Genomic DNA, 14,897 nt, shown 5'->3' on the forward strand with positions numbered 1-14,897 from the left:
AGTTACTGACTTCAAATATTCATGCAAATCTCATTGCCCCCCTCCCTCCAGTTTCCTCACGACGCTTAAGAACTGTTGAGCACAGAGAAAATGCTTCATAACCGTTTGGTTGGACACTGTCTTAAGAGGGGATTTTCCTTTGGGATCATGCAACGATGTAAAGAGATGATATAGACCTGGTTATTTATAGAGATTTTAACCGGGAATTCTGGATGTGACATCCATCCCGTTATTGACTTGGGCAGCCAGCAAAGACCTGCAGGCTCTCGGAGGTGTCACCCGGGGCACCAACGTTGTCCCCGAAAGCCAACTCCAAGCATCCTTGTCCTTCCACCCGCAGGTGCAACGACTACAAGTCCCAGGACGCTTCGCTCTTGGAGCCCGGGCGAGGGCGGGGCGGATCTCCGCAGTGACGTCACCATCCCGGGGCGGACCGAGGGAGGGCGGGGCGAAGGGGCGGGGCGGGGAGGCGGCGGGGCGGGGAGGCGCCGGAGCGCGCTGGTGCTGATGCAGGATGGCTGAGCTCGCAGGAGCCCGGGAGGTCTGAGCCGGGAGAGGCTTGCTCCCTGCGCATCGCTTCGTCCGCCCGCCGCGTGGTCCTGGGCAGGTGGGCCCGGGACGCAGCGCAGGGCCAGGGCAGGGCCAGGGAAGGCAGGTGTGCAGCCGGACGGGCCAAAGGTTGATAGACTGCCCACCTACCAGGTCTCGGAGCGGCGAGAGCTGCCCAGCCCGCCGAGTTCGCGATGACCTGCTGAGAAGCTTCGTCGGAGGCTGCGGGAGGCGGCCTCGCTGCGGGCGGTGCGGTTCTCGACCACCTCCCTAGTTGTGCGGAACCCCGTCCCCCCGCCCATCCCCGCGCCCCTTCCCTCTGCCGCCGGCAGAGATGGCGGATCCAGCCGAATGCAGCATCAAAGTGATGTGCCGGTTCCGGCCACTCAACGAAGCTGAGATCCTCCGCGGGGACAAATTCATCCCCAAATTTAAAGGCGATGAGACCGTGGTGATCGGGGTAAGTGGCTGGGAAGTCTGGCCTCCCTTGCTGTTTCGCGCCGCAGCCCCGACGCCCCAGATAAGGCAGAGATGCTCGGGCTACCCCTTCGGACATCCCCTCGGGGCTGCCCTCTAGGGTGGACTTGACGACAAATCCCCTCCCCCCAACCCTGTAGTTCCCCCCTGGGCCGGTGGAGGGTCGACTGGGGACCATGGGGCGGGCCCCAGGCGGCGGGGGTCGGGATGGGGGGCGAGGAAGGGTTCGGCGCCGCCATTGTTATTGGGGTGCGGGCCCGAGTGGGCCCATTGTTCCCCGCCCTGGCCACACCGCGTGGGTAGTGTGTTCAGGTTACCCTCAAGCCCACGTGTAACCCACAAATGATTCCAGGCGTTGGTTCAATTTATCGAACACTTTGCCTCTTCTCACAAGCTTGGTGAAAGAAAAAAGGTACTGGAAAAATCCTAGCCTCGGCCGGGAGCTCCCACAGCTGTGCAGAATTGGCTCCCCGCGGCGTTCCTCCTTGCTCTGCACGCGGAAGGCGGGGGATGGGGGAACACTGGTGGCCTTGGTGTCTCTTCCTGCTTGCTCTCAACCCAGGCTGCCCTGGCTTGAACCTCGGTTCCGACCCTTCCGCAATAGGGCGACCCCCACCTGGTGTCCGCAGACCCTCGGGTGTGCTTCACGCTGGGTGGAGAGGAGGCTGTGCGCCCACGTCTGTGGGGCTGGGGGTCCGGGGCGCAAACAGCCTCTGTGCCCAAAGAAGTTACTTTGTGTGGCTGGGGTCCCCCTCCCTCTTGGTCTCCCTTCCCACGTTACCCCTCCCCCCTTCCCTCACCTCCGCAGACTTGGCTTTATTTCTGCAGCGGGGCTGCTGGTGGGGGGAGGGAATACCATTGGGTTTTAGTTCTTAAAGGAATATGTCAAATGAAATAAGCCAGCCTCCCCCCGCTCCACCGCCCTTCCCCCTCCGCTGGCCCCAGCGTGTGTAGCTGATGGTGCCCTCTTTGTATGCGAGTCGCGTGGGGAGGGACCGAGTTAATGGGAGCCTCCCGATCCCTGCTGACACGTTCCTGGCAGCCTGCTCGAGGCTGCTGATGCAGCCTTCCCGGCCTCAGCATTGATTAAGTGATGTCATCCCGTTTACTGAGCATGCTCCGACTAACCCCCTCCCTCCTATTTCCCCCGGTGGCTGGTGTATTTAGGTCAAGTGATTGACAGGTGACAATTTACTTAGGGTCTCTGCCCGAGTCAGCCCGGCCTTTCTTAAGCAGCAGAGGCCGACATTTGCCGGCCCAAGCAGTCCCAGCATCTTCGCCAAGGTTGTGCCGCAGTCCCTGGTAAGGGACCCGGGGACTAGCAGGTGCTGGCTGAACCGGAAGACAGGCGCTCTGCGCGCGAGGGGAACGGAGGCAAGGCTCTGGCCTCAGGGCTTCATCTGGTACCTGCCTTAGGAAGGCAGCTCCTCTTGACGCCCTCTTCTCTCCTCCCAGTTTTCACAGTCATCAGAAAACCGTGACCTCCAAATGCTATGGGGATGGTCGTTCACCCTGAGAGCTGACCTAAGAGGGCAGGAAAGAGGGGTTTTCTATCTGCTTAGTGTTAAATTGAAGAAAAGATGTATGCTACAATTATTGATGAGGAGGAAAATTCTGTACTTAATGGCAGACATGGGATAGTGACATATCTATGGCCAGTACATGGGGCAGATGGGGCAGAGGTGTTGGGATACACCTCTAAGCTAGGGTCATCCTATAGTCTGATTTGCTATTTCCTGAGCCACGCTATGGTTTAGATAGAGTGGGAGTTACTGGGGACATCTAGTCCCTGCCCCTTGTCTTGTAACAATTTTTTAACAAATAATTGTGCAGCCCAAGAACATGTTCTGATGACCCTATTTTTTTCAGAGGTTTTAAAGAAAAGCTGAAGTTGTTTCTTCCCTTTTTCCTCCTTCTCCTTCTTCTCCTCCCCCTTCTCCTCCTTCTCCTCCCCCTTCTCCTCCTTCTCCTCCCCCTTCTCCTCCTCCTCCTTTTCCTTCTTCCTCTTCCTCCTCTTCCTCCATCTTCTAAGGGTGATATACCAGGACTAATGAAGTGGAGTAATAAATCATCCCTTTGATATGTGTGCAAGGCAGAGATCCTTAATCTTACAGTTACTCTTCTTTAATTTTGACACTACTATGAGTATATATTTAATTCCCGTCTACATATTCATGTTATTGACTGAATAAAGTAAAACAAAGTCACCATATAAAAGAAGTATATTAAACAAAAGATTGTGGATGTGAATACACATGTAGCTCTTCAACTGTAAATTAACATTTTTGATCATCTTACTATAATCCTTTTTTAAAAAATTTTTATTTATTTATTAATTTTGGCTGCATTGGGTGTTCGTTGCTGCACACGGGCTTTCTCTAGGTGTGGCGAGCGGGGGTTACTCTTTGTTGCGGTGCGCGGGGTTCTCATTGAGGTGGCTTCTCGTTGCGGAGCACGGGCTCTAGGTGTGCAGCGTTCAGTAGTTGTGGCACGCAGCCTCAGTAGTTGTGGCACATGGGCTTAGCTGCTCCGTGGCATGTGGGATCTTCCCGGACCAGGGTTCGAACCCGTCTTCCCTTCATTGGCAGGTGAATGCTTAACCACTGCACCACCAGGGAAGTCCCTTACTATAATCCTTTAATACAACAGAGAGTTTTCAGTTTTCTTTAAGATAAATTTTTCTTTGAAATAAAGCATTCATATAGAAAAGTGTTTTCATAAGTGTACAGCTTGATGATTTTTTTTAAAATAAACACTACCTTGTAACCACCTCTTCGACTAAGAAACAGACATTTTCAGGACTGCAGAATTCTCCCTAGTGTCCCTCCCAGTCACTGACTCTCTCTGCCTCAGGGTAACTACTATTCTGACTTCTAATGCCATAGATTAGTTCAGTTTAGTTTTTTTTTTTTAAAGCTTTATCTACGTAAAACCATACAGTATGATCACTTCTGTGTGTGAGTTCTTGCGCTCAACATTATGCTTGTCAAATTCATCCGTGTTGTGGTGTGTAGCTGCAGTTTGTTCATCCTCATTGTTCTGTAGTATCTCATTATATGAATATACCACAGTTTATTTATCTAGTAACTGTTTGGTAGTAACTGTTTGGATAGTTTCCACTTTGGGGCTCTTATGGATGGAGCTGCTATGAACACTGTTTTACACATCTTTCAGTGAGTGTGGTACAGAACAGAAGACTGCCAGATGCTGAAGGGTGCTGGGACTTCAGTTGGCATGTGCTAGGACGCTTCCCATTCCTAATTAATAATATGTAACTAAAGGAAGTGACAGTTCTGGCAGCCTGTATCACACTTTGTACACCAAGTAGAATGGCTCCCAAGTCAATTCAGTAGGAACCATCCCACATGGCTCAGTTGCAGGTAGAGACTGCCTTAGGTGGGCATTCCCTTCCTTGCTTGCAGGGACAGAGGTTGTGGGGATGACCAAAGAAGCCCAGAGCCATCCAGAAATGTCACCTTCACTCCCAAGAGAGATGAGTGAAGAATGAATGTCTGTGCAGTTATCTGTGAGTCCAAATTCAGAATCCCAGACATTCTATTTGTTTTTGAAACTGGGGTGATTTTATTTCCTTTAAAGTCTTGTTCATTTCTGGTGGAGATGTATGCTAAGAGGGAGATTTTGCAGGTGGAGTTCCTAGATTTTTCTTTTTTAAGAAATGTCCTGTCTTGGAGGGATTATCTCTACCATTCTTGCTTCCCCCCACCCCACCCCAGATCCTGTGCAGAGCTTTCTTTCCCTGACTGCTCCAACCACAATCTCTTCCCACTATGAACTCTTGTAGCATTTATTTTGTATATGATCTCATGATTTTTTTGCCTTAGATTATTATAATTTTGATCATATGTTTAATGACATTGTAAGGCATGTGTAGAGACAAGGCCCATCCATGTTTTGCTTCTTTGTACTTCCCAGGGCCTTGCCCATAGAAGGCACGTAATAAATATTTATTGATCTCTTTGTTGAGTCTAGAAATCTTAACTGATGTATTTAACTGATTTCATGGACTTTTAATTGACTGTAGGCTGTCGTGGGTAGTTAAAAAATAAGTTTAAAGAGATGTGCTATTCCTTTGAGCAGGCCTGGTAAGAGAGCATATAATACACTTAAATGTTATAAGAAAATTGGGAAAGAACTGTACCCAGCTTTGTTAAAAATTAGGAGCGCTGGGCTTCCCTGGTGGCGCAGTGGTTGAGAATCTGCCTGCTAATGCAGGGGACACGGGTTCGAGCCCTGGTCTGGGAGGATCCCACATGCCGCGGAGCAACTGGGCCCGTGAGCCACAACTGCTGAGCCTGCGTGTCTGGAGCCTGTGCTCCGCAACAAGAGAGGCCGCGATGGTGAGAGGCCCGCGCACCGCGATGAAGAGTGGCCCCTGCTCGCCGCATCTAGAGAAAGCCCTCGCACAGAAACAAAGACCCAACACAGCCATAAATAAATAAATAAATAAATAAATAAATAAATTAGGAGCGCTAATGACACTCGTGGTGAGCTAGAAGTGGAGGGCGGGTCTAGGGACTCCATGTTAATTCTTCAGAGAAAAATATTGTATTTACAGCATTTCTCAGAATACTCCTCCATTAGCTGCTAAAAATCCGCGTGAGTCATCCATTACTTTGAGCTCTGCCTACTGGTTTTTTTTTTGTTTGTTTGTTTTTTATTTTATTTTTTATTTATTTTTGGTTGCGTTGGGTCTTTGTTGCTGCAGGCAGGCTTTCTCTAGTTGCGGCGAGCGGGGGCTACTCTTCATTGCGGTGGCTTCTCTTGTTGCGCAGCACAGGCTCCAGAGCGCAGGCTCAGTAGTTGTGGCGCATGGGCTTAGTTGCTCCGTGGCATGTGGGACCTTCCCGGACCAGGGCTCGAACCTGTGTCCCCTGCACTGGCAGGCGGATTCTTAACCGCTGCGCCACCAGGGAAGCCCTGCCTATTGGTTTTGATGCATCTGTATTGATGGAACTCTGTCTTAGAGAGTTCTCAGTGAGGTTCTTTGAAATGGACTTATACCCTTCAGTTTTGGGCTTTCCTCTGGTTTGCAATCCTGGGAAAGCAGGTGTTGTTAACCATGGGTGCTTTCCCTGGGGCAATGTAAGTTTTGACTTGTTTGAAAGCCAAAGCAAAATATTAGCTATAAACCCTGAGCTGGCCTTCGGGTGGAAAGTGGCCTCAGGCTGTAGGAGCTTAGATTAGTTCTGGGCAGTGGATGGGCAGGGAAGGCAGGGGCCAGGACAGAGACCAAATTCCAAGCCTGAGTTATCGTTGTGGAGATTATGGGCTGAAGATGTGAAGAAATATGGCTAGAACTTTTCTTTTTGTCCATAGCAATGGTCTTTTAAAGCAAGAATATTTCCCTTTAAAATTTATACAGAGTAAAGTCACTCTTTTTGGTGTGTAGTTCTATTGTAGGGGTTTGAAAAATACATAGAGTTGTGTAGCTATGCTGTATTAGTTTTCTGTTGCTGCTGTAACAAATTACAACAAATTTAAAGGCTTAAAATGATACAAGTTTATTATCACACAGCTTCCATGGGTCATGTGGACAAAGGATGTCGCCTGCCATTGATGGTGCACCCTGAGGGGAATTCAGGACAGAGAAAAACAGAATACTGGCCCTAGATAGTTAAGATGCATATCAAAGGAATGTTTTCCTTAGCCCACACTCTTTCATCTTCCCATACCTAGAAAAGCACTAAAATCATTAACTTGAAATGTCTGTTTGTTGTGATTAGCAGTAATCTTTTGATGTTACACTACATAGTTTTGTTTTTTTCCCCTGCAAAAACTCCTGTATATCCCGGCTCCTCCCTTACCTCTTTGGAACAGTCCCTCAGAGCTATCTGAGAGGCTGCCATCCTGGGCTATAGTCCTCAGTAAATGCCCTAAATAAAACATATTTCTCAGCTTTTAGGTTGTGCTTTTTTTTTTTCAGTCGACAATCAGAAGTCTATCAAGTCAGCTGGTTTCTCTGTTTAGAGTCTCACAAGGTCAAGACCAAGGTGTTGGCAGGGCCATGTTCTTTTCGGGAGGGTCTGGGAGAAAATTCATTTCTTTGCTCATTCAGGTTGTTGGCAGAATTTAGTTCCTTGTGGTTGTAGGACTGAGGTCCCCATCCCCTTGCTGGCTGTAGGCCTGGGCTGTTCTTAGCTTCTAGAGGCCACTCGCAGGTCCTGACCACATGGCCCCCTTCCTCTACCTTAGGAGCCAGCAGTGGGTTGATTCTCTCTCATGCTTCAAATTTCTCCTGCCTCTTCTTCCATGGCTTGTCTCTCTCACTGACTCCTCTGCCTCTCTCTTCCATTTTTCAGGGCCCACTTGGTTACAGTGAGCCCAGCCAGATAATCTGGGATAATCTCCCTGATATAAGGGCAGCTGATTAGCAATCTTAATTCCATCTGCAAAGTTCCTTTTATCCTGTAACTTTCACATATTCACAGATTCCAGGGATTAGTGTGGACATCTTTTGAGCCATTATTCTGCCTCCACATACCATACTCAAGATACAAAACAATTTCATCACTCCAAAAAAAAAAAAAAAAAGTCCTCATGCCCCCCCCCCCTCTGTAATCAGACCTTCTCCCCTCTCTTAACCCTTGGCAACCATTTATCTGTTCTTCCTCTGTATAATTTTTGCCTTTTCCAAATTGTATATATAAAAATGGAATCATAAATTTAAGTATCTTTTTGAGCTTGGGTCCTTTGAGGTTTAGGTTGTTGTTGCATGTATCAATACTTCATTCCTTTTTATTGCTTAGTGGTATTCCTTTATACAAGTTTGTCACAGTTTGTTTATCCATTCACCTGTTGAAAGACATTTGTGTTGTTTCCAATCTGGCATGATTATGAATAAAGCTGTTATAAACCTTTGAATATAGGTTCTTGTGTGAGTATAAATTTTTTATTTCTCTTGGGTAAACACCCAGGAGTGGGATTACTACAGTAGATCATATTGTAACTATATGTTTAACTCTAAGAAATTGCCAGTTTTCCAAAGTGGTTGTACCATTTTGTGTTCCCACCTAAAAGCGGTAACATTTTAAGCCAGACTTTTAAAGAATGTATTCAGTCACTGTGTCTAGTGAATACTAACAGTAGTGTTTAGTAGTGTCAAGATATATCAGTCCTTCATTCTCTTGTGCCCTAAATTCAGAGATGTTTACATGAGATGTTACATGTTTAGATGACTTAGTGGTTTCCTGCAAACCTACCCTCTGAAACCCTGGAATGAGTGAACACAGGAGAGTAGCTATAATCTGGCAAGTGTCACTGGAGGCCACTCATGTTGGTGGTGAGCACACAGTCAGTGCAACGTAAATGACTGGGGTTGGTAGAGGCAGCGGGGAGAGTCAGACAGAACGGAGTGTGGATTCACTAGCTCTCTGTGGGGCATTTTTCAAGTTGCTTAGCTTTCCTGGGCCTCAGTTTGGTCATATTTAAGGTGGAGATAATTACTTATCTCACAGGGTCGTTGGGATGAAATGAAGTGGTCAAAACAGGGTCTAAGCACAGAGACAATGCTCAATAAATGCTAATTATCTCCCACGTTTCCTATTCCCCTTTTAATTTTCCTCATTTTCAGAATTAGCCTTGCCCCCCAAAATTACTGCCCTTAACTCTGGCTAGCTCCTGAAAACCCTTCTTGCATCCTCATTTCCTAGGAACTGGTTCACCCCATTCTCCTGCTTGGAATAGCCACTCTTTTCCTCTTACCTGTGGAATTCCTAACCATTGGAAGGCAGAGCTCAGGTTCCATTTACTCATAGACTATATCAGCTGTTCCTATTATCTGCAATGATCACACATAGGTATGTGCAGGCGCATGGGCGTGTATATCCTCCTCATGTAAATTGCAAGCTTCTGAGAAGCAGGAGCTGTTGTTTTACGTCTTTGTCCCCTTTACTGTCATTTTCTTGTTGCTTAGTAAGTGTATCTTTTTTTTTTTTAATTTTATTTATTTATTTATTTATTTTTTTGGCTGTGTTGGGTCTTCGTTTCTGTGCGAGGGCTTTCTCTAGTTGCAGCAAGTGGGGGCCAGTCTTCATCACGGTGCGTGGGCCTCTCACTGTCGTGGCCTCTCTTGTTGCGGAGCACAGGCTCCAGATGCGCAGGCTCAGTAGTTGTGGCTCACGGGACTAGTTGCTCCGCGGCATGTGGAATCTTCCCAGACCAGGGCTCGAACCTGTGTCCCCTGCATTGGCAGGCAGATTCTCAACCACTGCGCCACCAGGGAAGCCCCCTAGTAAGTGTATCTTGATTGACAGTTCTGTCTTTCTCTGTTCCCTGCCTGGAATCATCTCCCTAAATGCCAATTTCTGCATTTCCTTAAATAACTTGGGCATCACTGGGGATTTCCCTGTGCTTCCACCTGTGCTTGTCTGGCCTAACTCCCCTGTTTAATGACAGTGTTTTGCATCCTTGGCTTTTCTCCTCCCTTCAGAATAGGAAACCTCCCCCACCTTTGGGCTCCCTTTAGTACCGGCCTCAGGTTTCTCACCCGTGTCTACTTGTTACACAAGCAAAAACAAAACTACATCCTCCCTAATGGTTTCTCTTGAGTTAAAAAAAAAAAAAAAAAAAAAAAAGCTCCCTGACAGATCCAATTTCACCTGATTTCTCTCAGGTTTTCCATAGAGTCCTATTTTTGTGGCTGAGAAAGCTCCTCCCTTAACCCATTTGCTGCACATCAACCAAGTTCCTTTTAGTAGGAAGAGAGATGTTGAGTTTGTGGTTATTTGCAAATATTGCAGAGCTTGGGAGAAAATAGAGTTTTAGATTCATCTTACTATCCCCAGCACCAAACCTGGACGTGAGGCAGACAGCCCAGGACCATCGTTTCCCAGCTCTGCGACTTCTTAGCTTTATGAACTTGGACAAATTGCTACACCACGCTGTTTCAGTTTCCCGGCCTGTGAAATGGGGATAATCACACTCTCCGCCTTGTGACAGTTACATGAGCTAATGTGTGTAGATTGCCAAGTATGGGTGCCTGGTTCAGAAAATGTACACTGTTGTAAGACCCACAATGGTTATTTCTCTGCACACTTGTCAGACTGACTAATCTGGGCAAAGCCCTAGACCCTTCACAGGTGCCCTGGTACCTTCAGGTTGTGTTAAAGAAAAAATTATTCTCACACTTGTAAAGATAGTAAGGAAGACTGTCGTAGTAAGGGGTCGATAGTACTGCAATAGGGAAGAGAAATCAGGCTCAATTTCAAGTACAAGTGGAGCAGGTTGGTGGGGGTGTAGGTGGATGGACAGTCACTGAGAGGGGACATGAAAGGTAAGGGGGATTCTTGCTGAACTGACCTAATAGGATTCTTGCTGCAGGCAGGCCAGATATCAAGGTCTTAAGATACAAGTATTGCGGTATCGAGGGTGATTAGATATTGACGGTGGGGGGGGATTCTCTCTCAACTGCCTTAGCAGGAGTCTTGCTCAAACTGGACTCTGCAAGGACAGACATGGAAGTCCAAGGTCAAGGCCCAGTTGAGAAGAGGGCTCAGAGGAGCCTGACTAAAGTTTGATCAAGGAGAGCATCTTGGGACTTCCCTGGTGGTCCAGCGGTTAAGACTCCACGCTTCTACTGCAGGGTTCAGCCCCTGGTTGGGAAACTAAGATCCTGCATGCCACGTGGCACGGCCAAAAAAAAAGGGAGAGAGTCTTGCTCATTTGGAACCCAGATGCTTCAGTGGGGGCATTCGAGACCTCCATCCCCCGGGCCTACCTACCTTCCTAACCTCACCCCTGACCCCATGTTACATCTGGGCTTCTGCTCCCCTAAAATATTAGGCTTCTCAGTGTCTGCCCTTCGCCGCCACAGCTGCCCACATCCCACACGCCTGGGATGACCGTCCTCAAAGTGTACCCGCGTGGCGACATCCACTCGCCTTTAGAATCTCATCCCATGGTGCCTTTTCTGAACGCTTCTTTGACCAGCTCCTCTCCCCCTCCCCCCCGCCCCCCTGGCCAGGTTAGATGCTTCTTCCCCGCACCCCTTGCACCACGCAGGACTCCTGTCAGACCTCCCCCACTACTGCATTTCATTTATTTGGGTATAAGTGTCCTTTCCCCCAGTTAGACTAAACCCCTTGGAGGGCAGGAAGTATGTGCCGTTCGTTTCCATCTGCAAGTCCTGGCCTAGTAGCTGGAATAGAGTAGTTGCTCGGTACAAGATGTCTTTTGAAAAAAGTGAAAGAATGCTGACCCTCCTAGGCTGTCAGATGTCCGAGCCTGGGTTATTTGCTTGGATTTTTACCTTTGACCTCTGTCTAGCTCTGGTAACTTCTTTCCTGCTTTGGACATCTTCATGGTTTTGTTGTTGTTGTCTTAAAAGAAATAGCTTTTTCAGACGTCCTGATATATGCTCACTGAAAAAACCTCAGACCATGCAGAAAAACATGAAGGAGGGGCTTCCCTGGTGGCGCAGCGGTTGAGAGTCTGCCTGCCAATGCAGGGGAGACGGGCTCGAGCCCTGGTCTGGGAAGATCCCACATGCCGCGGAGCAACTGGGCCCGTGGGCCACAACTACTGAGCCTGCGCGTCTGGAGCCTGTGCTCCGCAACAAGAGAGGCCGCGATAGTGAGAGGCCCGCGCACCGCGATGAAGAGTGGCCCCCGCTTGCCGCAACTAGAGAAAGCCCTCTCACAGAAACGAAGACCCAACACAGCCAGAAATGAATAAATAAATAAATAAATTTATATAAAAAAAAACATGAAGGAGAAGGTAAAAATCACTTTTAATTTTATGAACCAGAAAACGTCATTGTTAACATCTTATTGTTTATTCCAGCTCTTTTCTATTCTATAGGAAACATACTTTTTTTTTTTTTTTTTTTATGGCTGTGTTGGGTCTTCGTTTCTGTGCGAGGGCTTTCTCTAGTTGCGGCGAGCGGGGGTCACTTTTCATCGTGGTGCGCGGGCCTCTCACTATCGCGGCCTCTCTTGTTGCGGAGCACAGGCTCTAGACGCGCAGGCTCAGTAATTGTGGCTCACGGGCCTAGTTGCTCTGCGGCATGTGAGATCTTCCCAGACCAGGGCTCGAACCCGTGTCCCCTGCATTGGCAGACAGATTCTCAACCACTGCGCCACCGGGGAAGCCCCATACTTTGTTTTAAAATGAAGATATGATTTTATAAAATCTGTTTTGAAACCCAGCATTTTACTTAATGGTATACCTCGGACATCAGCATTTTTAAAGGTTGTATATAATTCCATTATGTGTCTAATTAATACTTTAACCATTTTCTACTGATGGACATTTGGTTTTTTTTCTGTTTTATTTTTCAGTTATAAACAAAGGTGTGATAAACATCAGTATACGCATCTCTCTGGGCTCTTGCCCAGTTTTTTGTTAGAATACGTTCCTAGAATTGGGATTGCTGGGTAAAAGGATATAGATGATTTTAAGGTATCCACAGTTTTTGAGGGGGAGCAATTTAGAGATGGTGAATTGTCTTCTGTTTTATATTCTCACTTCTTTGCCCCATGGCAAACTCCATGGGGTTGGTGCCAATTTGTCTCATAAGACATCCCTTCATACCTCAGCTAAATTAAATTCTTACCAAGAGCGTGTGCTTCGTCATGCTCTGTTAACCCATAGATCCAGAACACGGCAATGTCTTCAGATTTTTAATGTAAACCATAGGATTTTGTAGGCTGTCTCTTGTCAGTTTCAATATCCTAAAGGATGTTGTTTCTTGGAGGTGATCAAAAGCTAAATCTGTCTCTTGAGACAGCGAGAGATAGAGGTCAAGATTGTAGTCTTAAAGAAAACTAGGATGGATGTGTCCTTTCTTCTTGGAGCTAACAGTGAATGGCCTGTGATATCTTCTGGGCAATGGTAAGTTGAGAAGGGATATAATAGCCCTCCCAAAAAAGCCCTAGAAAGAGCTTTTTTTTTTTTTTTCTTTTCCTTTGATTACTAGGTACTCTTAAAAAAAACTTATATAAAATTTCAAGCATACACCAAAGTGGAAAGAATATCAAAATATACCCCTATGAATCTATCAACCAGTTTTAGCTATCATCAACAAATGGGCTAATCTTATTTTTTCTATACACCCCTAACCTTTTCTCCCCAAATCACTCAATTATTTTAAAGTGAAATCTCATGTCTCATATTACTTTATCCCTAAACTTTAATAGATATCTCTACAAGATCAGGACTCTTAAAACAACAATAACATTATCACAGCTAACATGTGCACAATTCCTTAATGTCAAATACCCAGATAAATTCCTCCCATTGCCTTATAAGTTTCTTCTACAGTTGGTTTGCTCAAATCAGAATACTAGATACTATTGATTACAAGTGTGGAGGAAAAGAAATGCTCATACGTACCAACCTTGAAACGAGGGAGGGAGGCTTTTGCTACAGAGTCATGTGTGGCACTAGAAACATACACAGAGCAATCAGGGCTAATCGAGATTTCCAGCGCATCTCCCTTAACAGTAGTAATGTCCTAGTTATCCTTTTTAATAAACCAATGCCAGCATTGCAGTATCACCCACAAAAGCTATTTAAAAAGCTACATGCTTTATAGCTTCCCTCGCTGCTGCATCTCCCCTTGCTTTAGTTGGCTTGCATAAACGTCAGGAAAGCAGGACATGTCACTCATTTGTCTTCTAAGCTCAGTACCCACCCTTATAAAATCGGTACCAACTACATTTAGAGCAGTTCTTTCAGGTGTGTCTTGGTGTGTTAGTATTTATTATCTTTTCAGTCAGTGCATACTCATCCTTGATGTGAACTGAATACTGGAAAATAAATCCACAGAGCTGAAGGGAAAACATGCAGGTGAGAAGAGAATTCAGTGCAACACAATACTTTAAGGAAAAACGTTTGTAGTTCTCTTTTTATGCATTTTCTCATAAAAAAAGAAACTTTGGAAGGGAGTTGAGGTTAGAGAAAAAGTGCAAATAAAAACCAAATCCCAAATGATTGATGCTTTAACTTCTTTGACTGCAGAGTATGGTCGTGAGAGCTGCTGATCAATAATGTTATTTTAGAAGCATTTTGTTTAAAGAGCTTGGTTACACAATTCTGGATTAGCAAATCTCAGGGACTCTTCCCAGGCTCTCTCACAGAGCCATCTCTCCCACTCCCAGGTCTCATTTTTTTCTCGAGGGGAAACGAAGAACAGCCTGCTTCAGTTCTCTGAGGAGGTTATATCATAGTTTTTTACTGAATGAATGGTCTGGTACCTCACTCCACGGAGATTACTGATGTTCCTCTGGGAACCTGGGTCAATAACAGCTCCGTCTGACATCAGAAACTTGGGGTAGTCTTGGGGGAACGGAATTCTGCTCCTCTTTCATGACCTCTTGCTCCATGGAGAGGAACAAATGCCTATCTGATTGGTCAGTGTCCAAACCTCTACTGGTCCTGGTTATTGGTGGGCAGGATCCCTTGGGAGGCGGTCAGTGCCTTCCTCTATCTGGCCTCTGTGGTAAGCTGACCCCTGCAGGGTCTGGCTCCCAGGGGCTGACTGTTTTTCCGTCTCAGCATCATCCACTGTTTGCGTGGATAAGTTCGTCTGGGCCCACAGATTCGGGCCCCTGTGGGCTGGTCTTAAGGTTCAGAACAGGTTGGGCTGTGGGACGGTGGGGTGGTGAGGTGAAGAAAACAGGAAGACCACACAAGCCTCCTTGCCCAAGCCTTGGCCAATTTTGATATTGGGATAATGGGTGCTAGTGCCCTACCCAGGTGGTGCTTGGACACCTGCTGTATCCCTGTTCCTGTGTAGAGCACACTCGCCCGCCCCGGGGGAGAAGGGGGCTGACTGGTAGGGGAGGCTTCTGGCATTCCAGGGCCCCTGGTACTAATGTCATCACGATAGCGTCGAAACCATCTTCAAAGTA

At 47.0% G+C, this 14,897-nt stretch overlaps 1 protein-coding gene across 2 annotated transcripts in view; it reads left to right on the forward strand.

Moving 5' to 3' along the window:
• Window positions 1-477: 477 nt before the first annotated feature.
• KIF5C (kinesin family member 5C) overlaps window positions 478-14,897 on the forward strand; it is a 179,420-nt gene continuing 165,000 nt past the window's right edge. For both annotated transcript variants that reach the window (XM_007183036.2, XM_057551553.1), the window contains exon 1: window positions 478-1,009. In XM_007183036.2, the coding sequence (XP_007183098.2) occupies window positions 884-1,009 (126 nt within the window). In that variant the 5' untranslated portion in view covers window positions 478-883. The remainder of the gene's footprint in view (window positions 1,010-14,897) is intronic.

The sequence above is a fragment of the Balaenoptera acutorostrata genome, chromosome 8, assembly GCF_949987535.1.
Source record: "Balaenoptera acutorostrata chromosome 8, mBalAcu1.1, whole genome shotgun sequence".
In the NCBI taxonomy this organism is placed as follows: Eukaryota; Metazoa; Chordata; class Mammalia; order Artiodactyla; family Balaenopteridae; genus Balaenoptera; species Balaenoptera acutorostrata.